Source organism: Jatropha curcas, unplaced genomic scaffold (assembly GCF_041381405.1).
Source record: "Jatropha curcas cultivar XTBG-Jc1 unplaced genomic scaffold, XTBG_Jcur_1.0 HiC_scaffold_816_pilon, whole genome shotgun sequence".
NCBI lineage: Eukaryota > Viridiplantae > Streptophyta > Magnoliopsida > Malpighiales > Euphorbiaceae > Jatropha > Jatropha curcas.
The window spans coordinates 41,906-69,766 of NW_028322544.1; the positions used below are offsets into that span (position 1 = coordinate 41,906).

Genomic DNA, 27,861 nt, shown 5'->3' on the forward strand with positions numbered 1-27,861 from the left:
ATGATTCCAATTATCTAGCTGTAGTGTTGCACACTTGATAGTGGAACACAAAATTGCATTATGATTGGAAAATTTCCTTTCTAGAATGGCGTTACATGAAACTGCTTTTTAGCTGTTTCTACTACAAAATTATTTCAAATAAACTCTTATCAATACCACCGACCTAGTACTTTTATCAACAATACCCGCAACAACAACGGAATTACAAAACTTGTGTATTGTTCCTAGAACAAGAGAAGAAGAAGCCTTGAACTAGAAAACTCGATTCCTTGCAAAACGTTTTTGGGAGCTCAATTATTGCCATATTGCCAAAGCAAGGAAAACAATTTCAGTAGAAAAGTTTTCCACTTCTCAACCATTGTAGTACTTGAAATTCTAATCAATGTCTGAAAACAGTTAAAAGAGCTTTGCAACTAAGCTTACCTTGTTTGAAGATCCACAATTGGTCTCAGAGACACCATAACTTAAATGTTGCCCAACTAGTTTCATCAATTGTCGTCCATCACTGCAGATGATTCTTCTCCAGAAACATAGTAACCAATCTTAGTAATGCATTTCCGGTAACTTCTGTATTGCACAAGAGTATTTAAGTAGCAAGAATGTAATGTAAGCACACAACAAATAATCAAAACAAATGACATGATCAGTTGTTGCATGCAATAAAGATTCATAATCAGATTTTGAGGATGTAGACAGCTTTGCAGTTATCTGCAATAATTTAATTATAAACAAGACAAAATTATTTAATTTTCAAGTACTACCCCACTTGACTCAGCCGTGCATCCATCCTCTCAATTTTATTGAACTGGGAAATGAACAGTATAAACAAGTACATTAAAAGAAAAAAGGGTGCACAGCAGCATCTTCAGGAAAATGAATACATTCACAACAAATAAATTCAGACTGATTTCACCAGCATAATGATTGTCCCATCAAATCCTTGAAATTCAAATAATAACAAAATACCCCAAGGCTTGACCTAATATATATGTTGGTTCTTAATTTTACGAAAATTAACACTTAGTCCTTTCATAGACCAAAATGATGAGTTTTTACTATGTTCTTTTGACCCCTAAATTTAGTTACCAAAATGTTGATTAGACTAAACCTAAATGGATATTTAGCTCCCAAGGAAACATTGCTGCAATATTGTATGATCACTGACTTAAAACACAAATGAGTTCTCTGCTTCAAAGTTACAGAACATGTCCTTAAAACAGCTGTACAATCTTCAAGAAGCATAGAGTGATAAAGAAAATACGACATTGCAATTTTATAAATAACGTGCAATGCTGTTGCATGTCCTGGACACTTTGCCAACCGTGAAAATGAATAAGCATGAAACAAAATGACTATTCAACAAAAATACATCAGAAGTATTTTATACAAGTACCTTTAGTTGAGGATAAGTTATTTCCACTTCACCAAGTAGCTGCTAAATCATTTTGAAGAGATGCAAACCATTGAAAGAAATTCAAGCAAGGAAGCCAATAAGTAAATACAGAGCGAATGCATATTCGTAATGGGACTATGGATGTCGTGGTAACACAACATTGCTCAAAAAAAAAAAAAAAATCATAGACAGACCAAAGAAAACATATGCTATCACACTAATACAATGGGACATACACTCAATCATGCCTTATGCATTGCACAATACTCGTGCCATAAACAAAAAGTCAGAATCACCCCTTTGCCACTAAATAGTACAGGACAAGTAAAACTTAAATGAAACAATGCATATTGGCTATCCTATTTAGAATCAAAACAATAATGCATTAATCAACAGGCATACAGAACAAGATGTGAATTTTCATCATATCGGACTCACTGATAGAATATTAAGGATTATACCTGTTTTTCTAGTGGAGATACAGGAACTTGAACAATCACACTAGAAGGAGACTTGGAGCACATATAATGGTCTGAATTTGTTGGCCGGACCTCAAAATTAAACTGCATGTTCTGCCTTTAGAAATAAAATATCTATGCTCTAAAACAACAAATGATTTGTCATTAGTTTAAATTATAGTGAAACCTCTTCCGCGACCTTTTCTCTTAAGGATTCAACTTCAGCAAAGAAAGTTGAATAGTAAATGAGCACTCCACGATCATGCTAAAGTGAATAATCCTTACATATTTAAATATGCTCGAGTATCATGTTAGGAAAGGTAATAAAACCACTTGCCTTTAAACTTGGATATTGGAAGCTTCCAGGTTTAGGTGCAACAATAGCAAAGTAGCATCAAATAGAGCACTAGAACAGCAAAGCAAGAAGCAATGCTCTATCAAGAAGCCAAACACATATCCATCACAGCTGACATAACCGTGACAATGCTTGAAATAAGCCCAATAAGTAGGCAATGGTAAGTTTATAGCCCAAGATGAAAGTAACAGATGAGCAGCAGCTCCAACATGGAAAATGCAATCATAAAAGCATCATTAGGCAAAACCTACCTTCAAGCACACCAGTTTAGCAATTTTACATGACTTTAAATATTAAGTAGGCAGTGCTCGGTCTTTACATCCCTTTCAACAATATTAACCTTATTTTAGAGCAAAGCTTCAAAAACTACACAAATATAAGATCATGTGATCCATTTTATTACAAAATTTCCTGCTTCAGAAGAGCCTTTGCATTTTGAGAATTAGGTTTCTGGTCTGTATTCGAATAGTATCATCTACATACATATGAGTGTATTATCAGATAATATCATATACTTTGTATACCATATCTGCAACCATTTGCTATGAGAGCAAGAGAAATAGAGCCCTTGGATATATACTTTATAGATACCAAGCAACTACGTCGCTACAAATCCCCATTGGAAGCCTTGCATTCAGCAACCGGAATAGTCTCCTTATATTACAAGCAACTTCTGAGAAATAATTTTCTTCCATTTCCAATGAAATAAATATTTTCACTTGGTTGCTTGATTAACATCCAAGAACAGGTAAAAGTCACCCCATCTTATTTTGGCTACTGCACTGTTCAGAATTAATATTAAAGTTAAGGTACAGAAGATCCTAAAGTATAATTATCTCATAAAAATAAATATTATTATGTTAGTTTATCCGAATCACAGCAGTTAACATAATGTATAGTATGTTGCACTAGAGGATTTGTTTTTCTATTGAAAATAAACTATTTACCTGCCACCTTTAAGCTTCCATTTATTAATTTATTTTTGTTTAAGGACTATGGTCCAAAACAAACCTATGGTGCAACCAAGAGAAGAGGATAAAAATAACTCATCTTGCAAGGAAATGAACTGAGTGTAAAAAACCAACCCCAATCTAAGGAAAGTGTAGGTTCCTTCATAGTCTTGAGAAGGATCTGCAGAGCTGCTGGTATTAGTGATCATGGAATCTGATGAGTGTCCTGGTTCAGATAAATGCAGTCTGACCATTGGTACATTCATTATCTACCATACAAATACACAGAAAGGAACTCAGAAGTTAGTTTAGAGTACTGGTAAAAATAAAGAACTGAAAATAAAAGATCTCACAGACTTGTTGCTTTAGTCGCTCATTCTCTTCTATTAGTTGAGCTTCCTGCAAATTATGAGGGAAAAAAAGAGCAAAGATATAAATTTTTTTTTTTTTTAAAATAATAATAAAGCAAATAAACCAACCCCATCAACCTCAAAAATTATATTATAGAAAATTATATATGAGAACAGTTGTAAAATGATCTCTTTTACTCATCAATAAAACTACATGGAAGGCGAGCAACAGTTACAGTTCAAAGATGGGCATATGACCTTGCTTTTGAGGGCATTGATCTCATTTGTAATTACATGACTCTGAAACACCACAAATAAAATTGCATCACATTCTAGTCGAATTAATAAACCAAGTTTTCAACTTGGAAAAGTATTCTAAAAGCCATTTCTGGATTTAAGAGCCTTAAATTCCCTGGAATTTGTCAAGATCTGGAATCACAAAACATGGTTAAGATGGATCAAAGAGAAAATTAACATTGCAACAATAAAAGTTCACTGACTAGTCCTTTTCTTTTTCTTTTTGTTAATCTGGTTATTAGGGTTTGAAACCAAGAACTATTAGGGTAACTTATCAGTTCAAGAAGAAACCGAGTAAAATTGATATACACAATATAAAAATGCATAAACCTTAGTTTCCAGAACTCGTTTCAAGCCTCTTTCAAGTGACTTCTCTAATTCTTGTAGTTGCTCAATGCTCAATCGCTGGAGTTCTTCTCCTCTCATACGCCTATCATGCATTAAATGAAACAAATCTCAACATTGTATGTAAACTTAGATATACATTTTTTTTTATCAGCAATATAAAATTCTTTTATTAATTTAAATGTAGAAAATACATAGCATTATTAAGTTTCTAAACCTGAACCATCATGTCCTCCAAATACATCCGTCTTACCTCGTAAATAGTAGGTAAAAAAATCTGGAAAACCTCAAGTTAAATAAGATTGAAATCTTCTTGAGATAAGAAGGTACACAGAATTCCAAAAACACGTTACCTTAATTCAAGTGTCCTTTCTGCTACTTCCTTGCTGAGGGCTGTGAATGTACCATCTTCGAGCTAAAAGGGGATATGTAAATGCTTTCAAGTCACATTACTTGTGGAACAAATAATACTGAGTGCTTGTTTAGTATGAGGAAAATGAATTCTACGAAATGGTAAAAATAAATAAAAAGCTAATTATAACAAATGATAAAAAATGAATTCTACAAGAAAATAAGGCATATATTTATAAAAAAATAATAAAAATAATAAGAGATTATGTGGGGGGTGGGGGGGATGGATTAAAGAAAATAATAATAAAATAAAAGCTATCTGGGATATAAAAATTTAGCAAACTTGTATGAAATTTATTTGTAAATTTACACCTAATATATTTAAATTCTTTATATTTTGAATGGATTATACTTAATTTTATTAAAATTATTAAATTTTGCAATTAAAATAAATTGAAAAATACTAGCTACAATTGCTCTTTAGATTGTTATATCGACACTCTCCTATTTATTGCTTAAAATACATCCAAGTATATTTTAAGGTAACTTGACAATATATATTTATACATATATATATAGTTGTATGGTTCTGATTCTGACTTGATTCTCTAGAAGTGACCATGTATTTTAGAAATTATCTTTGAAATACTTAAATAGTAAACATTGAAAATAGCTATTGTTTGACAATGGCAATTAGTAATTTTAGAAGCCATGATGTCTTACTTGCTGTTCAAGAGAAGACTGATCGAACTTGCCAAAGTTCTTTTGCTGTAGATTGCGCCTTCCGATGACCTGGTTCATACTTCAAAAGCAAAAGGTAGGCCAAGTCATTTCTTTTGTTTATTGGTATAATTACAAAAACCATAATAAAACAAAAAATAAATTGAAATAGAAAAAAAGTTAGAAAGATTCATAAGTTTAGGCACCTCAGTTTAGAAAGATTCATTAGCGGTACGCATTGCAATAACCTAATTTACCCTTTTTTACGTATACATTACTCTTATTTTCTGAAAAATGCTTGCTTTATTTACCAAATTGATTGTGAGTTGATAAAGTAAAGGGAAGGAGATAACTTAATAGTCTTTTGAAATTTCTATTTGAAAGTCTTAAATTCAAATTTTCGATGGCCGTTGGATTTATGAGAAAAATTTGTCTATATTATGCATATATTCATCTTACCTGTCAATATTTATTACTATACCATTTTTTTGACGAAAAACATTCAAAACTTTATTTACCCTGTTCATAATCAATTAGATTTATTAGATGCATTAACTCTGTGTAGGTAAATAATTTCCTGAGTTTATAAGGATGGAGAAAACTATCATCTATTACTCTGTCTAACATACCAAAAAGAGTGCTTTTCGATTAGGTTGATAACTTGGAAGGGCATGCACAAGAGGCAAGAAATTGATTAGATGTCACATATATCCTAATCTAGGGTTTAAGAGTGTTTGGCAACTGAGAATCATAGAGAAAGAAAGAGAAGAGAAGGAACTGATTGAGAGGAGGAGTAAGGAGAATTCAAGAGACTTCAAGAAGAAGAGAAAGAAACAGACTTGATAGAGAGAGAAAGTATATTATAACTATTGATTTCCAAAATTCCCTTTGTATGGCATAATATTTTGTGTTTGCTTAGGCCTGTATGTACTAAGACCTTCTATATATATATGTAATTCAATATAAAGAGATTGGAAGATTAGGGCAAAAATTTTGAAAAATATTTCATCAATATTAGCTAAAAAAAATTTTGAAAAATATATGCTTGCAAGAATTTTTACTTTATAAGAAAGAAAAAAAAAAGAAAGAAAAGCCAAATTAACCTCGAATGACAAACAGAATTAGAGGAACATTATATTAAATAAGCTTACATGAATTTTAAAAAATTGAAATCTAAACCAAGGTATAAATGAAGAAAATAATATATAGAATTTCTTTTTTGGTTAAAATTTATTTCCTCTAACTGAGACCTTGTTTGGCAACAACTTATGAGTTAACATTTAGTGTAAACTGCTTTTTTATGAAACTGCAAATACTCTAAAACTTAGCTTTTCATGTCATAAATCAAATTTTTTTGAGAATCACGCCTAATTTTTTGTCCTTGAATTTAGCTAACTAAACAATTAATGTTCTTTTTTCCGTTATTTTAAATTAATCAGATGTTTTTACCTAACACTTCTAATTTAAACTCTTATATAAACAACTAAAAGCTAACCAAAACAACTAACAACTAAAACAACGTTAGCAACTACTAAAACAGCTAGTATTGTCGAACAGGCTTAAATATTAACATCTGACTTAAAACGTCTGTTAAAAACATATATTTCAGATGAATGAAAAACATTGATATATATATATATATATATACATTGATATATATATATATATATATATATATATATATATATATATATATATATATATATATATAAAGACTAGACTAAAGACTTTATATAAGACTAAAGACTATACTTTAAGACTTAAGACTTAATGACTAAAGACTAGACTAAAGACTAAACAAAACAAAAAGACTTTTACTAAAGACTTAAGACTAATGACGAAGACTTAAGACTTTAAAATTACAAATCATATATATGTAGAGAACTAAGATTATTACTGGGATTTAAATAAATACAGATACAAATATTTAAAGATAAATTATAACTGTGAACTAAAATACTATGATTAATTGGGTTTATATGAATACTTATATAATTCATTAAGTATGATTTTACTTCAGAATCAACATATAGTTTACACAGTATTTCTGATGTGGAAGATCAGACTAAGCTGCATCCACAGAGCATACTTATAACAAATTTAATCAACAATTTAGCACAAAGGTTTAGGGTTCCTGCAACCTTAACCTGGGATCCCCAGAATTAAGTCAGAGTGTGGAGGGAGAAGAGAAAGGTGCCGTAAACACAGACTTATATTCGTAGCAGTTTAAGATAAAATACAAACTTTATTTATATATATATATATATATATATATATATATATATATATATATATATTATAAATGAGTAGAGAATTAATAGTGTATTAAAAAGGAAATCATAAAACTCATGTATTTGGAGGCTTAATGGGTAACTATATTTCAAAGTATTTTTTTATTTTTGTAATTTTACCGTATTATACTCTAATTTGGCAAGTTATTTGCAATTATACTCTATTGGTTAAAAAATGAAAAATGAATAGTTTTTATGTTTAACATGAACAAAAATTTAATTTCTTTATTTTTTTTTTCTCCTTTCTACTTTCATAAATCCATCATACCTAACTTTCCCTCTCTCACAGATAGAAAAAAAAAAAAAAAAAAAAAAACCAGATAGAAAAAAAAAACCCTTAAAAATTATCAAGCAATTTTCAAGAACCCATTAATAGGGAATCAAGCAAACAACAATTCAAAACAAATCACAACTACTAAAAAATTTGTTCGATAAAATTAGTTATTTTGGTAGCTGTCAGCTGTTTTAGTAGCGTGTCAGCTGTTTTAGTAGCGTTTAGCTATTAGTTGTTTGAATATCTTCTTATGAGCTAAACGTTAGATGAGTTAGCTTTTCACAAAACGCTACCGAAACCTCTAAAAGCTAGTTCAAACGTTATGTTACTGAATAATCTTTTTAAGTAGCGCTTACTTAAAAGTTGTTACCAACACAATCTAAAATATAAAATATTTCTTGACTATTTTGATGGTAGTGGCAATGAAGGTAGTAACTATGATAAGGAGTCTCTGAGATGTATTTAGTGATGGTGGGGTTTGCATTATAGCTTCTTAAATTGATATTTAGTGATGTATAATTGGATTTCACACTTGAAAACAAAAGTATTAGACAATGTTTCTATTAATTGATTCATAAGAAGGTGAAGACAGTGAAGAGAAAGAAAGAGAGCAAGAAACAATGAGTGGGTGGAAGGATAGAGAAATAGACAAAATTAAAAGGTTATTTTTTATTTATGTTAATAATATTTCAATATTCTTTTTTCAATTTTGACTGGTGGACACAATTATAAACAGAAAAACATTTTCTTTTTTTATATATAATTTTGATTGGTGGACAAACAATTATAAACAGAAAATTATTCTCTTTTTTTATATATAATTTTGACTGGTAGACAAAAAATTATAAACAATCTTTCAAATTACTTAAATTTTAAATTATGGTAGAATTTGCAAAACATTATAGAACTTGGAGAAATTGACCCATTATAGTTCTTGAAATTTTTTTCTTTGAGAGAATCATGAAAAACTATTATCAAAATATACTCTAAATATATTTCTTTGTACATATATGATTGCAATTATTTTCATATTTAGAAGTATATATCTTAGAAACAACTCATTTTTACACCTTCAAGTATAATTAATAATAGTTTAAAAGAACGCTATGAAAAAGGACTATGTAATTACTGCAAAAATTTTGTTAGGAGTGTTATAGTTTCTTCTCACAAAAAATTTACCTTTTATCGTTGTTCTTTGTATTGATATATTTCAGTCCAAGTTTTTTTAACTTAACATTTTTCGACTAGGATTGGGTGTTTTGAAGAAAGCGTATTGGCTTAGGTTTAGTTTTGCTGAGGTTTTATTAAATTTTTTCTTCGTAATTTTAATTAATAAAATTAAAAATTTTGCTGATAAAAAAAAAAACTAAAGGTTATAAAAACAAGTTAATAAGATCCATCTCATGCAAATATGCATGTAATCCATAACAATAAATATTTAGCAAAAACAATTTTGTTTCAGAATGAGCAAAAAACAAATAATCAAACATATATTTAAAATTGATTTTTATTTTTACTTTAAATTGAATAAATATTTAAACTTATAGAAAAAATTAAAATGAAAGATAATATGTGCACACTCAGATTACATCAAATATGTATGTTTGAACAAAGAAAACAAAAGATTTTTATTATCTACAAGGATTTTGATTTTCATTAACTAAACCGTTCTTGTAATAACATGACCTTAATCTACAGTAAGATTCATGCCATATTGCTTCTTTTGACTCAATAACACATAGCATGGGTAATTCTACCATTTCTTATGGCTTGACTAAAATTTAGTTAATATGGTTAATGCAAAATGAATCAAAACCATGCATGATATTTTGCTACCATACAAACCAAAACTCTTTTTTTTTTTTTTATCAGAAAAAAATACTATTTATTATTATTAAATTAAAATCCAGGAAAAAACTTAACAAACAGCAGTAACTACTCCCAAGCAACGAGGGTATCCAAAAAAAAAAAAAAAAAAATTCAAACCTAACCCATGAAGCATGCAAAAAATCTGGAGCATCTCATAAGTACAACAGAAGCATGCAAACAAAGCAAGAAAATTGTAGAACAAATAGTTATAAATCTTTTGTTTTAGGATTCTGTACATATGATCTATTGAGATAAGAGAAAATATAATTCGAATCAATGAAAACAAAAGCCAAAAGCTAGCTACAATCCAAACAAAAAATCTTGTAGTTGAAGAGATTTCTTCAAGTAGAAATCAAATATACGCTATAATCAATATGAACTTCTCTTTTTTTTTTTTTTTTCCCGCATTAATTGCAAAAGAATTTTAATGAAATGGAGGAAAAATGACCAGCTGCATTGAGCATATGTTGATTAAAAAAAAAAAAAAAAATAGAAAAAGTGATTCACACTTTAGCTAAGTGAGTGAATATAGGTTTTACAATATGGAACAATGATGACTTTTCTCCATATGGAACAATCAACACGAACTTTTCTTAACAAGCTGCAAGTTCAAGTAAGCTATCCCTCATTCAGTTCCCTAAATATAGCTTAAAAATCCAATTATTAACATTAGTATTAGTATTCCTTTGCCTAAAAGTAAATCAAAGTAAGTAACTTTCATATCCAATAGCATGTAGAAGTACTATATATAATCTTCTGAAAAGAATAGAAGATGTACAACATCCCTAGAATAGAGAAACCTTCTGAGTTCTGACAAAAACCACAGACCAGAAATTAATATTTCTAGTCCTTGAAGGCAAATGATTTGGAACAAATATCAAACACTTGAGAGCTATATATAAATGGCATCTCTGACTCAAGCTAAGGAAAATTATAATTTTGAGTTCACAGAAACCAAAAGAATATTCTATTGCACATATATTTCATCTATTTCTCTTCTTTTTTCAGTTTGGTTGGTTTAAAAGAAACCAGAAATAAGTAATCCAAGATTGAACAATGAAATATCACAAGAAAGTAGCCCAAAATGAAAGAAAATATGGCAAGAAAGAGAGAAAGAGAGAGATATGAACCTTGAACTTGCATACTCAAAAAGCTTTCCAGTTCCAGAAAAGACTATAAGAGCAATCTCAGCATCACAAAGAGTGGAGAGCTCATATGCTTTCTTGAAAAGCCCTCTTCTTCTCTTAGAAAAAGTCACTTGTCTTGCTGTATTGTTGTCAATCTTTTTTATCTGGATTTTCTGCCTTGTCATTTTTTCTTTTTTCCAAGAAAATAAAAAATTAATTCAACACTGACCCTTCATGCAAAATCACCCAAAATAATTAATTATAATTTCGAGAGAATTTTGTTTTTAATCAAGAAAGAAACAATCTGACTGCACTTCCTTACCTAAAACTTCAAAAAATAATTAAATAAAATTAAAGATTTGTGAAAAATCAGTCACAGCTTTAGTTGGAAGAGGTAACATGTTATTAATTACCAAAAAAAAAAAAAAAAAAAAATCAATACTAGATCTTGCTTTACAAGAAGTGCAAACCCAGTAACCCAACACCGCAAAGAAAGGGGAAAACAATTTTAGCAATATATATATAAAAAATCAAGAATTAAAGATCAATCAGAGAAAACAAACTTTTACCTTTATATAATATATGGAAAATGCAGATGAAGAAGAAGAAAAGAGAAGGAAAATCTTCTGTTACTGTATTTAAAGTTGAAAGAAACTTAAAAAAATAAAAAATTGAGGACAAGAGGAAGCAAAGTACACACTCCAAATGAAAGAATGTTACTTTAAATGGAAATGTAAACTGATAAGGGAAATCTTGAAAAGGAATATATGCGTATGATTAGATAAATAAAGAAATCAAAGAATCTGATAAGAAATGAACCCTAACAGAAAAAGGACCTTTACAAAGAAGAAGAAAGAAATATAGATAATCAAGAATCAAAAAGAATTATAGACAAAAAAAGAAAGAATGAAAGAAAGAGGAAATTTATGAGAAAACCTACCTGTGGTTAGGCTCTAGCTACCAATCCAAGCTCATTTGAAAAGCAGCAGGAGCAACAAGGATCAAGCAGATGTATTTTACCTCTACTTTTTTCCTTTTTTTTTTTTTTTTTAAATTCTTTTTTCTTTTTTCTGAGGCTGTCGTTTCTGGCACTGTTGACACTTTGCATACAAAATCCACCAGTTGTGTTAAAGGAAGGAGAGAGAAAGATATTTCTTAACCTAGTTTAGAAAAGGAAAAAAGAAAGATTCTTTTTATGGAAAAACAAACAGGAAAATGGTTAAGTGAAAGTCCTCTCACATTGACTTAGTTGATAATAATAGGAAAACAAAAAAAATTTGACCATTTTATAATTTATATATTTTAACTCTTTTTTCTTGGATTAAATATTTTTAACATGTTCACTTACGGTCTGTTTGGATGGAGGGATTTTTAGGGAGAAAAGAAAATTGGGAGATAAAATTTGGAAAGGAAAATGAGAAGATACTCTACTGCTTTTTTAGTACTCAAGCATAACTTATTTTTCAAAAAGGAATTATTGGAAAATTCATTTAAAATTATTTTTAATTTTATTGTTTTTACTATTAAAATATTTTAAAAGTTACCCAAAAAAAATTAATATCTTTAGTATATAATAGTTTTAGTTAAAATAATTCAAATAATATTGTAACACATAGGGTACAGTAGCGGAGTCAAAATTCAATCTTAACGTCTGATTACGAAGCCAAAAGAAAAGAAGGCAAAGTCAATCTCTCGGCAAAATTAGTCGTTCTAATAATTATTAGCTTCGGAGTAACTTTTAGTATTCAATGAAAGCGTTACTTTAATTTCTAAAAGTTCATTCAAACGTTACGGTTATCGATCACTATAAACAGTAACATTCAACGTTTTGACCAGAGTTGCTAAAAATAATATTTCGAAATTATGGGACAAAGTGAAAACAATTTCACCAATTTATATTCAATTTATAAAGTAAATTTAGAAATTTTTTTGAACTTAGATGGCTATAGTCACCCTTAGGCCTTCTTTCTGCTATTGAGAGGCGAAATCAGAATTTAAATATAAAGAGTGAAAAATAAAATATAAATGGTGAATATGTTTATTTTTAATAATATATATTAAATTTATATATAGAAAGTTGAAAATTTAATTACATCGTATTTTGTTATTTAGAGAGATTCTAAAAAGTGTAAATTCCAATTTTTTTTTTATACAAACAATTGGAAACATTAACCAATGACTCTGAGATTTTCTTAAATAATGTTTTCTTTTGGAAACTAATGCCTGAATATATTAATAAAAAAATACAGTTATATGTCACACCAATGTTAAAATATCCTTAAAAAATAAAAAAAAAGTGTTTCCTTACTTTACATGGCGTTATTAGCTTTCCGTACAGATAGCCACGCTGGCTGTCATGTCAGAATTCTGACTCCCTTGTACCCTCGTACCAATCTTGTCTCTTCTCTCTTCTCCATTTAAATTTAATAATAACTCATTACATACTAGGTTATTTCTCCTAAACATTTTCTTAATGAGATGTTTAGAAAAATAAGTGAAAATATTTTTCAGATTAAAGAAAAATTAAGGAATTTTTAAGAAAAATAACTTCTAGACATTCACAAATTTATTATAAGAGTATCAATTTATATTTTTAATTTTTTAATCATCGATAGCCACTGATACCAATTGTCAGGCGTCGCCACCTGTCACCGATAACTTTAATAATTTATCTTTTTTTTAATAATTTTCTTGTATTTAATAATAAAATTTTTAAAATATAAAATGTCTATTATTATTAATATTTTTATAGTCTTATAAATTAAAATTTTTAATATTTTTAACTAATTTTTGATATTGTAACCAAACACGAAAAATAAATCATTTGAAAATATTTTATAAAAGTAAATTATTTTCTAAAAATAAACAGAGCTTTGGCATTCAAAATAAAAGGTAAATCAATTTATTTGGAGATAGAAAATAGTTGAGCAATAAATGGAGGAAAGTCTTTTTTTTTTTTTTTTTCATGTTTGGGAAGAAAAAAGAAAATAATTTAGAAAATGAAAGGACTTATCTGAAGGAACGAAGACTTTGGAGGATCACTTAAGTTTCAAATTGTTTTCAATTTTACCCTAAAACGTGTAAGTTTTTTTTCTTTATTTGACTTTCCAAATGTTTGAAAGTTTTTCTTTGGTCTACAGTCAGAGTCTACTAGCTTCCTCTCCAGTCCCCAGCCTTATTTGACTGCACTTGAGATTAATAAGGGTAAATATGTCTTTTTATTGGGAAAAATAGTAGAAAAAAAAATATTTGGCACTCCTCAATATCAGGAGCTGTTCCTTAATTTCAATAAAAAAAAAAGAAAAATTAAATTTCAATGAATTTTTACATCAAATATAAAATAATAATCAAAATAAATAAATTATTATGTCTAATCATCTTGTGCAATTTCTTTTATTTTTCCAATATTATCCCAAAGTTTCTTACAACTCAAATGTATTATAGTTACTCCCTTAACTCTTTTTTTTTTTTTTACAAAATAAGTGCAAATAAATCATAGCTTTAAAATTTAAAATTTAAATAACAATTAATATATTCATTATTTCAATATATGATGATAAGAAAAAATATTGTCAAAATTATATATTTATTTATTTATTAATATCTATATATTTATTTTGTTTGGTTCAATTTGGCGGTATTAACTCTCGAATCATAACTAGACTAATATTTAGCGGTTTGAAAAATTTCAAATCAAACTAAATCATTAATTTTAAAAATTCCATTTTCAATTTAATTTAATTTGAGCAGTTTGAGATGATTTAAGAACACTTATAGATGAGTCCACACAATAGGTTTGGAGTCGAAATACATCGGGTTGAATCGATTAAATTGACCGATTCAAGTGAATTTGGTTATGTTTTATCATTTTCGGTTCTATGACACATAAAAAAATATATTCAAATCAAACTAAAAATAAACGCAACAACTAACCAAAATTCACCGATTGAATTGGTTTGATTCTAAATTATATTTCAATTTAAATTGATTTCATTTTTAAAATGCAATTTGGTTTAATTTATTTTATTTCTATTTTAAAATTGAACTCTACATTTAAGTATAGGCAAAATTTTCTTCAAAAAGACAAAAAAAAAGTGGAGCCCACATGCAATAATGCTATCGGACCCTCAGGCCTCAGATGCAATACCTCAAAATGGAATAGAAGATGGAGCAAATAGGACAGAAAATGACAATGTCCATAAATAATTACACCAATACTTCTCCATATTCCTTCAAAAAAAAAAAAAAAAAAACTTTTTTATTCATACTTTTTTTTTTATACTATTTTGGATATATACTAATAAGTTAATAGTATATTATTTATTTGTAAGATAAATAGTAAAAAATTATATGGTAAAAATACTTATATACTTTTTAAATATTAAACAATGAATAATGATTTTTAATTTATCATTTGATTTAATTTATGCTTGATGTTTTTACACAGGAATTAATAAGGTAATTAATTTTTCTAAATTATAACAAAATCAATGATAATTTAAAGGTAATATCATTTATCTCAAAACTAAAATTAGTTATTCTATATAAATAAAGGTAATATCGGAAAAATATAATTTATTACTACTTAAAATACTCAAAACGAATTACATTTTGAGAAAAAATCATAGTCGTAAAACGACTTAAAAAGAAAGTTACAATATATAAATATAGAGAGAGTTAAAGAATCATACATTGAAAGTTTGAATCGTTAATTAATCCAATTTTATTTTTGATTGACATGTGAACAAACTCAAAAATATCTTTCACTCGAAATAAATAAAAAAATTCAGAGAATTTCTTTTCAGGAATTATCACTAATCAAATTAATTATTCCGCATATATTATATCATGCACATATATTTCCATTTAGCTTGTTTATGTTCGTAATGAATGAAAAACAAGTGTGAAAAAAAAATTGAAATAAACATGACACTTACCATTGAAAGAAAGAAGTAACATCTGAAGGGGTGGACATGGCCGAGCTGCCATCTCCTGAGGCAAAAATAAAGACTTCGGCCCTAAATTTTTTGCCCTTGAATTACCGGTGGGCGTATCCTGAGCAGATTTAAGGTCCGGCCTCAGTTTAGAGATGTCAGTCCAAGTCGAGCCCGGCCCTATATGGTGAATTTTATGCAATATTATATATTTTTTTAATAATACCTTGACAATGATAGATGGTGGGCAATGATTCCAATTATCTAGCTGTAGTGTTGCACACTTGATAGTGGAACACAAAATTGCATTATGATTGGAAAATTTCCTTTCTAGAATGGCGTTACATGAAACTGCTTTTTAGCTGTTTCTACTACAAAATTATTTCAAATAAACTCTTATCAATACCACCGACCTAGTACTTTTATCAACAATACCCGCAACAACAACGGAATTACAAAACTTGTGTATTGTTCCTAGAACAAGAGAAGAAGAAGCCTTGAACTAGAAAACTCGATTCCTTGCAAAACGTTTTTGGGAGCTCAATTATTGCCATATTGCCAAAGCAAGGAAAACAATTTCAGTAGAAAAGTTTTCCACTTCTCAACCATTGTAGTACTTGAAATTCTAATCAATGTCTGAAAACAGTTAAAAGAGCTTTGCAACTAAGCTTACCTTGTTTGAAGATCCACAATTGGTCTCAGAGACACCATAACTTAAATGTTGCCCAACTAGTTTCATCAATTGTCGTCCATCACTGCAGATGATTCTTCTCCAGAAACATAGTAACCAATCTTAGTAATGCATTTCCGGTAACTTCTGTATTGCACAAGAGTATTTAAGTAGCAAGAATGTAATGTAAGCACACAACAAATAATCAAAACAAATGACATGATCAGTTGTTGCATGCAATAAAGATTCATAATCAGATTTTGAGGATGTAGACAGCTTTGCAGTTATCTGCAATAATTTAATTATAAACAAGACAAAATTATTTAATTTTCAAGTACTACCCCACTTGACTCAGCCGTGCATCCATCCTCTCAATTTTATTGAACTGGGAAATGAACAGTATAAACAAGTACATTAAAAGAAAAAAGGGTGCACAGCAGCATCTTCAGGAAAATGAATACATTCACAACAAATAAATTCAGACTGATTTCACCAGCATAATGATTGTCCCATCAAATCCTTGAAATTCAAATAATAACAAAATACCCCAAGGCTTGACCTAATATATATGTTGGTTCTTAATTTTACGAAAATTAACACTTAGTCCTTTCATAGACCAAAATGATGAGTTTTTACTATGTTCTTTTGACCCCTAAATTTAGTTACCAAAATGTTGATTAGACTAAACCTAAATGGATATTTAGCTCCCAAGGAAACATTGCTGCAATATTGTATGATCACTGACTTAAAACACAAATGAGTTCTCTGCTTCAAAGTTACAGAACATGTCCTTAAAACAGCTGTACAATCTTCAAGAAGCATAGAGTGATAAAGAAAATACGACATTGCAATTTTATAAATAACGTGCAATGCTGTTGCATGTCCTGGACACTTTGCCAACCGTGAAAATGAATAAGCATGAAACAAAATGACTATTCAACAAAAATACATCAGAAGTATTTTATACAAGTACCTTTAGTTGAGGATAAGTTATTTCCACTTCACCAAGTAGCTGCTAAATCATTTTGAAGAGATGCAAACCATTGAAAGAAATTCAAGCAAGGAAGCCAATAAGTAAATACAGAGCGAATGCATATTCGTAATGGGACTATGGATGTCGTGGTAACACAACATTGCTCAAAAAAAAAAAAAAAAATCATAGACAGACCAAAGAAAACATATGCTATCACACTAATACAATGGGACATACACTCAATCATGCCTTATGCATTGCACAATACTCGTGCCATAAACAAAAAGTCAGAATCACCCCTTTGCCACTAAATAGTACAGGACAAGTAAAACTTAAATGAAACAATGCATATTGGCTATCCTATTTAGAATCAAAACAATAATGCATTAATCAACAGGCATACAGAACAAGATGTGAATTTTCATCATATCGGACTCACTGATAGAATATTAAGGATTATACCTGTTTTTCTAGTGGAGATACAGGAACTTGAACAATCACACTAGAAGGAGACTTGGAGCACATATAATGGTCTGAATTTGTTGGCCGGACCTCAAAATTAAACTGCATGTTCTGCCTTTAGAAATAAAATATCTATGCTCTAAAACAACAAATGATTTGTCATTAGTTTAAATTATAGTGAAACCTCTTCCGCGACCTTTTCTCTTAAGGATTCAACTTCAGCAAAGAAAGTTGAATAGTAAATGAGCACTCCACGATCATGCTAAAGTGAATAATCCTTACATATTTAAATATGCTCGAGTATCATGTTAGGAAAGGTAATAAAACCACTTGCCTTTAAACTTGGATATTGGAAGCTTCCAGGTTTAGGTGCAACAATAGCAAAGTAGCATCAAATAGAGCACTAGAACAGCAAAGCAAGAAGCAATGCTCTATCAAGAAGCCAAACACATATCCATCACAGCTGACATAACCGTGACAATGCTTGAAATAAGCCCAATAAGTAGGCAATGGTAAGTTTATAGCCCAAGATGAAAGTAACAGATGAGCAGCAGCTCCAACATGGAAAATGCAATCATAAAAGCATCATTAGGCAAAACCTACCTTCAAGCACACCAGTTTAGCAATTTTACATGACTTTAAATATTAAGTAGGCAGTGCTCGGTCTTTACATCCCTTTCAACAATATTAACCTTATTTTAGAGCAAAGCTTCAAAAACTACACAAATATAAGATCATGTGATCCATTTTATTACAAAATTTCCTGCTTCAGAAGAGCCTTTGCATTTTGAGAATTAGGTTTCTGGTCTGTATTCGAATAGTATCATCTACATACATATGAGTGTATTATCAGATAATATCATATACTTTGTATACCATATCTGCAACCATTTGCTATGAGAGCAAGAGAAATAGAGCCCTTGGATATATACTTTATAGATACCAAGCAACTACGTCGCTACAAATCCCCATTGGAAGCCTTGCATTCAGCAACCGGAATAGTCTCCTTATATTACAAGCAACTTCTGAGAAATAATTTTCTTCCATTTCCAATGAAATAAATATTTTCACTTGGTTGCTTGATTAACATCCAAGAACAGGTAAAAGTCACCCCATCTTATTTTGGCTACTGCACTGTTCAGAATTAATATTAAAGTTAAGGTACAGAAGATCCTAAAGTATAATTATCTCATAAAAATAAATATTATTATGTTAGTTTATCCGAATCACAGCAGTTAACATAATGTATAGTATGTTGCACTAGAGGATTTGTTTTTCTATTGAAAATAAACTATTTACCTGCCACCTTTAAGCTTCCATTTATTAATTTATTTTTGTTTAAGGACTATGGTCCAAAACAAACCTATGGTGCAACCAAGAGAAGAGGATAAAAATAACTCATCTTGCAAGGAAATGAACTGAGTGTAAAAAACCAACCCCAATCTAAGGAAAGTGTAGGTTCCTTCATAGTCTTGAGAAGGATCTGCAGAGCTGCTGGTATTAGTGATCATGGAATCTGATGAGTGTCCTGGTTCAGATAAATGCAGTCTGACCATTGGTACATTCATTATCTACCATACAAATACACAGAAAGGAACTCAGAAGTTAGTTTAGAGTACTGGTAAAAATAAAGAACTGAAAATAAAAGATCTCACAGACTTGTTGCTTTAGTCGCTCATTCTCTTCTATTAGTTGAGCTTCCTGCAAATTATGAGGGAAAAAAAGAGCAAAGATATAAATTTTTTTTTTTTTTAAAATAATAATAAAGCAAATAAACCAACCCCATCAACCTCAAAAATTATATTATAGAAAATTATATATGAGAACAGTTGTAAAATGATCTCTTTTACTCATCAATAAAACTACATGGAAGGCGAGCAACAGTTACAGTTCAAAGATGGGCATATGACCTTGCTTTTGAGGGCATTGATCTCATTTGTAATTACATGACTCTGAAACACCACAAATAAAATTGCATCACATTCTAGTCGAATTAATAAACCAAGTTTTCAACTTGGAAAAGTATTCTAAAAGCCATTTCTGGATTTAAGAGCCTTAAATTCCCTGGAATTTGTCAAGATCTGGAATCACAAAACATGGTTAAGATGGATCAAAGAGAAAATTAACATTGCAACAATAAAAGTTCACTGACTAGTCCTTTTCTTTTTCTTTTTGTTAATCTGGTTATTAGGGTTTGAAACCAAGAACTATTAGGGTAACTTATCAGTTCAAGAAGAAACCGAGTAAAATTGATATACACAATATAAAAATGCATAAACCTTAGTTTCCAGAACTCGTTTCAAGCCTCTTTCAAGTGACTTCTCTAATTCTTGTAGTTGCTCAATGCTCAATCGCTGGAGTTCTTCTCCTCTCATACGCCTATCATGCATTAAATGAAACAAATCTCAACATTGTATGTAAACTTAGATATACATTTTTTTTTATCAGCAATATAAAATTCTTTTATTAATTTAAATGTAGAAAATACATAGCATTATTAAGTTTCTAAACCTGAACCATCATGTCCTCCAAATACATCCGTCTTACCTCGTAAATAGTAGGTAAAAAAATCTGGAAAACCTCAAGTTAAATAAGATTGAAATCTTCTTGAGATAAGAAGGTACACAGAATTCCAAAAACACGTTACCTTAATTCAAGTGTCCTTTCTGCTACTTCCTTGCTGAGGGCTGTGAATGTACCATCTTCGAGCTAAAAGGGGATATGTAAATGCTTTCAAGTCACATTACTTGTGGAACAAATAATACTGAGTGCTTGTTTAGTATGAGGAAAATGAATTCTACGAAATGGTAAAAATAAATAAAAAGCTAATTATAACAAATGATAAAAAATGAATTCTACAAGAAAATAAGGCATATATTTATAAAAAAATAATAAAAATAATAAGAGATTATGTGGGGGGTGGGGGGGATGGATTAAAGAAAATAATAATAAAATAAAAGCTATCTGGGATATAAAAATTTAGCAAACTTGTATGAAATTTATTTGTAAATTTACACCTAATATATTTAAATTCTTTATATTTTGAATGGATTATACTTAATTTTATTAAAATTATTAAATTTTGCAATTAAAATAAATTGAAAAATACTAGCTACAATTGCTCTTTAGATTGTTATATCGACACTCTCCTATTTATTGCTTAAAATACATCCAAGTATATTTTAAGGTAACTTGACAATATATATTTATACATATATATATAGTTGTATGGTTCTGATTCTGACTTGATTCTCTAGAAGTGACCATGTATTTTAGAAATTATCTTTGAAATACTTAAATAGTAAACATTGAAAATAGCTATTGTTTGACAATGGCAATTAGTAATTTTAGAAGCCATGATGTCTTACTTGCTGTTCAAGAGAAGACTGATCGAACTTGCCAAAGTTCTTTTGCTGTAGATTGCGCCTTCCGATGACCTGGTTCATACTTCAAAAGCAAAAGGTAGGCCAAGTCATTTCTTTTGTTTATTGGTATAATTACAAAAACCATAATAAAACAAAAAATAAATTGAAATAGAAAAAAAGTTAGAAAGATTCATAAGTTTAGGCACCTCAGTTTAGAAAGATTCATTAGCGGTACGCATTGCAATAACCTAATTTACCCTTTTTTACGTATACATTACTCTTATTTTCTGAAAAATGCTTGCTTTATTTACCAAATTGATTGTGAGTTGATAAAGTAAAGGGAAGGAGATAACTTAATAGTCTTTTGAAATTTCTATTTGAAAGTCTTAAATTCAAATTTTCGATGGCCGTTGGATTTATGAGAAAAATTTGTCTATATTATGCATATATTCATCTTACCTGTCAATATTTATTACTATACCATTTTTTTGACGAAAAACATTCAAAACTTTATTTACCCTGTTCATAATCAATTAGATTTATTAGATGCATTAACTCTGTGTAGGTAAATAATTTCCTGAGTTTATAAGGATGGAGAAAACTATCATCTATTACTCTGTCTAACATACCAAAAAGAGTGCTTTTCGATTAGGTTGATAACTTGGAAGGGCATGCACAAGAGGCAAGAAATTGATTAGATGTCACATATATCCTAATCTAGGGTTTAAGAGTGTTTGGCAACTGAGAATCATAGAGAAAGAAAGAGAAGAGAAGGAACTGATTGAGAGGAGGAGTAAGGAGAATTCAAGAGACTTCAAGAAGAAGAGAAAGAAACAGACTTGATAGAGAGAGAAAGTATATTATAACTATTGATTTCCAAAATTCCCTTTGTATGGCATAATATTTTGTGTTTGCTTAGGCCTGTATGTACTAAGACCTTCTATATATATATGTAATTCAATATAAAGAGATTGGAAGATTAGGGCAAAAATTTTGAAAAATATTTCATCAATATTAGCTAAAAAAAATTTTGAAAAATATATGCTTGCAAGAATTTTTACTTTATAAGAAAGAAAAAAAAAAGAAAGAAAAGCCAAATTAACCTCGAATGACAAACAGAATTAGAGGAACATTATATTAAATAAGCTTACATGAATTTTAAAAAATTGAAATCTAAACCAAGGTATAAATGAAGAAAATAATATATAGAATTTCTTTTTTGGTTAAAATTTATTTCCTCTAACTGAGACCTTGTTTGGCAACAACTTATGAGTTAACATTTAGTGTAAACTGCTTTTTTATGAAACTGCAAATACTCTAAAACTTAGCTTTTCATGTCATAAATCAAATTTTTTTGAGAATCACGCCTAATTTTTTGTCCTTGAATTTAGCTAACTAAACAATTAATGTTCTTTTTTCCGTTATTTTAAATTAATCAGATGTTTTTACCTAACACTTCTAATTTAAACTCTTATATAAACAACTAAAAGCTAACCAAAACAACTAACAACTAAAACAACGTTAGCAACTACTAAAACAGCTAGTATTGTCGAACAGGCTTAAATATTAACATCTGACTTAAAACGTCTGTTAAAAACATATATTTCAGATGAATGAAAAACATTGATATATATATATATATATACATTGATATATATATATATATATATATATATATATATATATATATATATATATATATATATAAAGACTAGACTAAAGACTTTATATAAGACTAAAGACTATACTTTAAGACTTAAGACTTAATGACTAAAGACTAGACTAAAGACTAAACAAAACAAAAAGACTTTTACTAAAGACTTAAGACTAATGACGAAGACTTAAGACTTTAAAATTACAAATCATATATATGTAGAGAACTAAGATTATTACTGGGATTTAAATAAATACAGATACAAATATTTAAAGATAAATTATAACTGTGAACTAAAATACTATGATTAATTGGGTTTATATGAATACTTATATAATTCATTAAGTATGATTTTACTTCAGAATCAACATATAGTTTACACAGTATTTCTGATGTGGAAGATCAGACTAAGCTGCATCCACAGAGCATACTTATAACAAATTTAATCAACAATTTAGCACAAAGGTTTAGGGTTCCTGCAACCTTAACCTGGGATCCCCAGAATTAAGTCAGAGTGTGGAGGGAGAAGAGAAAGGTGCCGTAAACACAGACTTATATTCGTAGCAGTTTAAGATAAAATACAAACTTTATTTATATATATATATATATATATATATATATATATATATATATATATATTATAAATGAGTAGAGAATTAATAGTGTATTAAAAAGGAAATCATAAAACTCATGTATTTGGAGGCTTAATGGGTAACTATATTTCAAAGTATTTTTTTATTTTTGTAATTTTACCGTATTATACTCTAATTTGGCAAGTTATTTGCAATTATACTCTATTGGTTAAAAAATGAAAAATGAATAGTTTTTATGTTTAACATGAACAAAAATTTAATTTCTTTATTTTTTTTTTCTCCTTTCTACTTTCATAAATCCATCATACCTAACTTTCCCTCTCTCACAGATAGAAAAAAAAAAAAAAAAAAAAAACCAGATAGAAAAAAAAAACCCTTAAAAATTATCAAGCAATTTTCAAGAACCCATTAATAGGGAATCAAGCAAACAACAATTCAAAACAATCACAACTACTAAAAAATTTGTTCGATAAAATTAGTTATTTTGGTAGCTGTCAGCTGTTTTAGTAGCGTGTCAGCTGTTTTAGTAGCGTTTAGCTATTAGTTGTTTGAATATCTTCTTATGAGCTAAACGTTAGATGAGTTAGCTTTTCACAAAACGCTACCGAAACCTCTAAAAGCTAGTTCAAACGTTATGTTACTGAATAATCTTTTTAAGTAGCGCTTACTTAAAAGTTGTTACCAACACAATCTAAAATATAAAATATTTCTTGACTATTTTGATGGTAGTGGCAATGAAGGTAGTAACTATGATAAGGAGTCTCTGAGATGTATTTAGTGATGGTGGGGTTTGCATTATAGCTTCTTAAATTGATATTTAGTGATGTATAATTGGATTTCACACTTGAAAACAAAAGTATTAGACAATGTTTCTATTAATTGATTCATAAGAAGGTGAAGACAGTGAAGAGAAAGAAAGAGAGCAAGAAACAATGAGTGGGTGGAAGGATAGAGAAATAGACAAAATTAAAAGGTTATTTTTTATTTATGTTAATAATATTTCAATATTCTTTTTTCAATTTTGACTGGTGGACACAATTATAAACAGAAAAACATTTTCTTTTTTTATATATAATTTTGATTGGTGGACAAACAATTATAAACAGAAAATTATTCTCTTTTTTTATATATAATTTTGACTGGTAGACAAAAAATTATAAACAATCTTTCAAATTACTTAAATTTTAAATTATGGTAGAATTTGCAAAACATTATAGAACTTGGAGAAATTGACCCATTATAGTTCTTGAAATTTTTTTCTTTGAGAGAATCATGAAAAACTATTATCAAAATATACTCTAAATATATTTCTTTGTACATATATGATTGCAATTATTTTCATATTTAGAAGTATATATCTTAGAAACAACTCATTTTTACACCTTCAAGTATAATTAATAATAGTTTAAAAGAACGCTATGAAAAAGGACTATGTAATTACTGCAAAAATTTTGTTAGGAGTGTTATAGTTTCTTCTCACAAAAAATTTACCTTTTATCGTTGTTCTTTGTATTGATATATTTCAGTCCAAGTTTTTTTAACTTAACATTTTTCGACTAGGATTGGGTGTTTTGAAGAAAGCGTATTGGCTTAGGTTTAGTTTTGCTGAGGTTTTATTAAATTTTTTCTTCGTAATTTTAATTAATAAAATTAAAAATTTTGCTGATAAAAAAAAAACTAAAGGTTATAAAAACAAGTTAATAAGATCCATCTCATGCAAATATGCATGTAATCCATAACAATAAATATTTAGCAAAAACAATTTTGTTTCAGAATGAGCAAAAAACAAATAATCAAACATATATTTAAAATTGATTTTTATTTTTACTTTAAATTGAATAAATATTTAAACTTATAGAAAAAATTAAAATGAAAGATAATATGTGCACACTCAGATTACATCAAATATGTATGTTTGAACAAAGAAAACAAAAGATTTTTATTATCTACAAGGATTTTGATTTTCATTAACTAAACCGTTCTTGTAATAACATGACCTTAATCTACAGTAAGATTCATGCCATATTGCTTCTTTTGACTCAATAACACATAGCATGGGTAATTCTACCATTTCTTATGGCTTGACTAAAATTTAGTTAATATGGTTAATGCAAAATGAATCAAAACCATGCATGATATTTTGCTACCATACAAACCAAAACTCTTTTTTTTTTTTTTATCAGAAAAAAATACTATTTATTATTATTAAATTAAAATCCAGGAAAAAACTTAACAAACAGCAGTAACTACTCCCAAGCAACGAGGGTATCCAAAAAAAAAAAAAAAAAAATTCAAACCTAACCCATGAAGCATGCAAAAAATCTGGAGCATCTCATAAGTACAACAGAAGCATGCAAACAAAGCAAGAAAATTGTAGAACAAATAGTTATAAATCTTTTGTTTTAGGATTCTGTACATATGATCTATTGAGATAAGAGAAAATATAATTCGAATCAATGAAAACAAAAGCCAAAAGCTAGCTACAATCCAAACAAAAAATCTTGTAGTTGAAGAGATTTCTTCAAGTAGAAATCAAATATACGCTATAATCAATATGAACTTCTCTTTTTTTTTTTTTTTTCCCGCATTAATTGCAAAAGAATTTTAATGAAATGGAGGAAAAATGACCAGCTGCATTGAGCATATGTTGATTAAAAAAAAAAAAAAAAATAGAAAAAGTGATTCACACTTTAGCTAAGTGAGTGAATATAGGTTTTACAATATGGAACAATGATGACTTTTCTCCATATGGAACAATCAACACGAACTTTTCTTAACAAGCTGCAAGTTCAAGTAAGCTATCCCTCATTCAGTTCCCTAAATATAGCTTAAAAATCCAATTATTAACATTAGTATTAGTATTCCTTTGCCTAAAAGTAAATCAAAGTAAGTAACTTTCATATCCAATAGCATGTAGAAGTACTATATATAATCTTCTGAAAAGAATAGAAGATGTACAACATCCCTAGAATAGAGAAACCTTCTGAGTTCTGACAAAAACCACAGACCAGAAATTAATATTTCTAGTCCTTGAAGGCAAATGATTTGGAACAAATATCAAACACTTGAGAGCTATATATAAATGGCATCTCTGACTCAAGCTAAGGAAAATTATAATTTTGAGTTCACAGAAACCAAAAGAATATTCTATTGCACATATATTTCATCTATTTCTCTTCTTTTTTCAGTTTGGTTGGTTTAAAAGAAACCAGAAATAAGTAATCCAAGATTGAACAATGAAATATCACAAGAAAGTAGCCCAAAATGAAAGAAAATATGGCAAGAAAGAGAGAAAGAGAGAGATATGAACCTTGAACTTGCATACTCAAAAAGCTTTCCAGTTCCAGAAAAGACTATAAGAGCAATCTCAGCATCACAAAGAGTGGAGAGCTCATATGCTTTCTTGAAAAGCCCTCTTCTTCTCTTAGAAAAAGTCACTTGTCTTGCTGTATTGTTGTCAATCTTTTTTATCTGGATTTTCTGCCTTGTCATTTTTTCTTTTTTCCAAGAAAATAAAAAATTAATTCAACACTGACCCTTCATGCAAAATCACCCAAAATAATTAATTATAATTTCGAGAGAATTTTGTTTTTAATCAAGAAAGAAACAATCTGACTGCACTTCCTTACCTAAAACTTCAAAAAATAATTAAATAAAATTAAAGATTTGTGAAAAATCAGTCACAGCTTTAGTTGGAAGAGGTAACATGTTATTAATTACCAAAAAAAAAAAAAAAAAAAATCAATACTAGATCTTGCTTTACAAGAAGTGCAAACCAGTAACCCAACACCGCAAAGAAAGGGGAAAACAATTTTAGCAATATATATATAAAAAATCAAGAATTAAAGATCAATCAGAGAAAACAAACTTTTACCTTTATATAATATATGGAAATGCAGATGAAGAAGAAGAAAAGAGAAGGAAAATCTTCTGTTACTGTATTTAAAGTTGAAAGAAACTTAAAAAAATAAAAAATTGAGGACAAGAGGAAGCAAGTACACACTCCAAATGAAAGAATGTTACTTTAAATGGAAATGTAAACTGATAAGGGAAATCTTGAAAAGGAATATATGCGTATGATTAGATAAATAAAGAAATCAAAGAATCTGATAAGAAATGAACCCTAACAGAAAAAGGACCTTTACAAAGAAGAAGAAAGAAATATAGATAATCAAGAATCAAAAAGAATTATAGACAAAAAAAGAAAGAATGAAAGAAAGAGGAAATTTATGAGAAAACCTACCTGTGGTTAGGCTCTAGCTACCAATCCAAGCTCATTTGAAAAGCAGCAGGAGCAACAAGGATCAAGCAGATGTATTTTACCTCTACTTTTTTCCTTTTTTTTTTTTTTTTTAAATTCTTTTTTCTTTTTTTCTGAGGCTGTCGTTTCTGGCACTGTTGACACTTTGCATACAAAATCCACCAGTTGT

General features: G+C 28.7%; 2 protein-coding genes across 11 annotated transcripts in view; both read right to left on the reverse strand.

The window, feature by feature from the left end:
• The window catches only part of LOC149491707 (MADS-box protein JOINTLESS-like), a 16,109-nt gene extending 4,245 nt beyond the window's left edge, over positions 1-11,864 (reverse strand). Inside the window, exons 1-9 of one of the 6 annotated variants that reach the window (XM_089717095.1) lie at positions 11,721-11,864; positions 10,784-10,970; positions 5,223-5,301; positions 4,502-4,563; positions 4,134-4,233; positions 3,765-3,806; positions 3,514-3,555; positions 3,292-3,425; positions 39-2,983 (exon numbers count right to left, since the gene is read on the reverse strand). In XM_089717095.1, coding sequence (XP_089573221.1) covers positions 2,962-2,983; positions 3,292-3,425; positions 3,514-3,555; positions 3,765-3,806; positions 4,134-4,233; positions 4,502-4,563; positions 5,223-5,301; positions 10,784-10,965 — 663 coding nt within the window. In that variant the 5' untranslated portion in view covers positions 10,966-10,970; positions 11,721-11,864 and the 3' untranslated portion in view covers positions 39-2,961. Of the gene's footprint in view, positions 1-38; positions 3,426-3,513; positions 3,556-3,764; positions 3,807-4,133; positions 4,234-4,501; positions 4,564-5,222; positions 5,302-10,783; positions 10,971-11,349; positions 11,572-11,720 lie in introns of those variants that run through there. The other 5 variants (XM_089717093.1, XR_016319304.1, XM_089717091.1 and 2 more) reach the window with 5 other exon arrangements.
• LOC149491708 (MADS-box protein JOINTLESS-like) lies at positions 11,721-27,835 on the reverse strand. Of its 5 annotated transcripts, XR_016319305.1 has the most exons (10): positions 27,675-27,835; positions 26,742-26,928; positions 21,188-21,266; positions 20,467-20,528; positions 20,099-20,198; positions 19,730-19,771; positions 19,479-19,520; positions 16,388-19,390; positions 15,718-15,894; positions 11,721-11,880 (listed from the first exon to the last, which is right to left on the reverse strand). XR_016319305.1 is itself a non-coding variant. In XM_089717104.1 (9 exons), the coding sequence occupies exons 2-9, from the start codon at positions 26,921-26,923 to the stop codon at positions 18,927-18,929; spliced, it is 663 nt and encodes a 220-aa protein (XP_089573230.1). In that variant the 5' UTR covers positions 26,924-26,928; positions 27,675-27,835; the 3' UTR covers positions 16,003-18,926. The 5 variants fall into 5 exon arrangements, 4 of the variants coding, with proteins under 4 accessions (XP_089573230.1, XP_089573228.1, XP_089573227.1 ...); XM_089717104.1 differs by lacking the exons at positions 11,721-11,880; positions 15,718-15,894 and having other exon boundaries at positions 16,003-18,948; positions 19,257-19,390; XM_089717102.1 differs by lacking the exons at positions 11,721-11,880; positions 15,718-15,894 and having other exon boundaries at positions 16,003-18,953; positions 19,257-19,390.
• Positions 27,836-27,861: the final 26 nt, after the last annotated feature.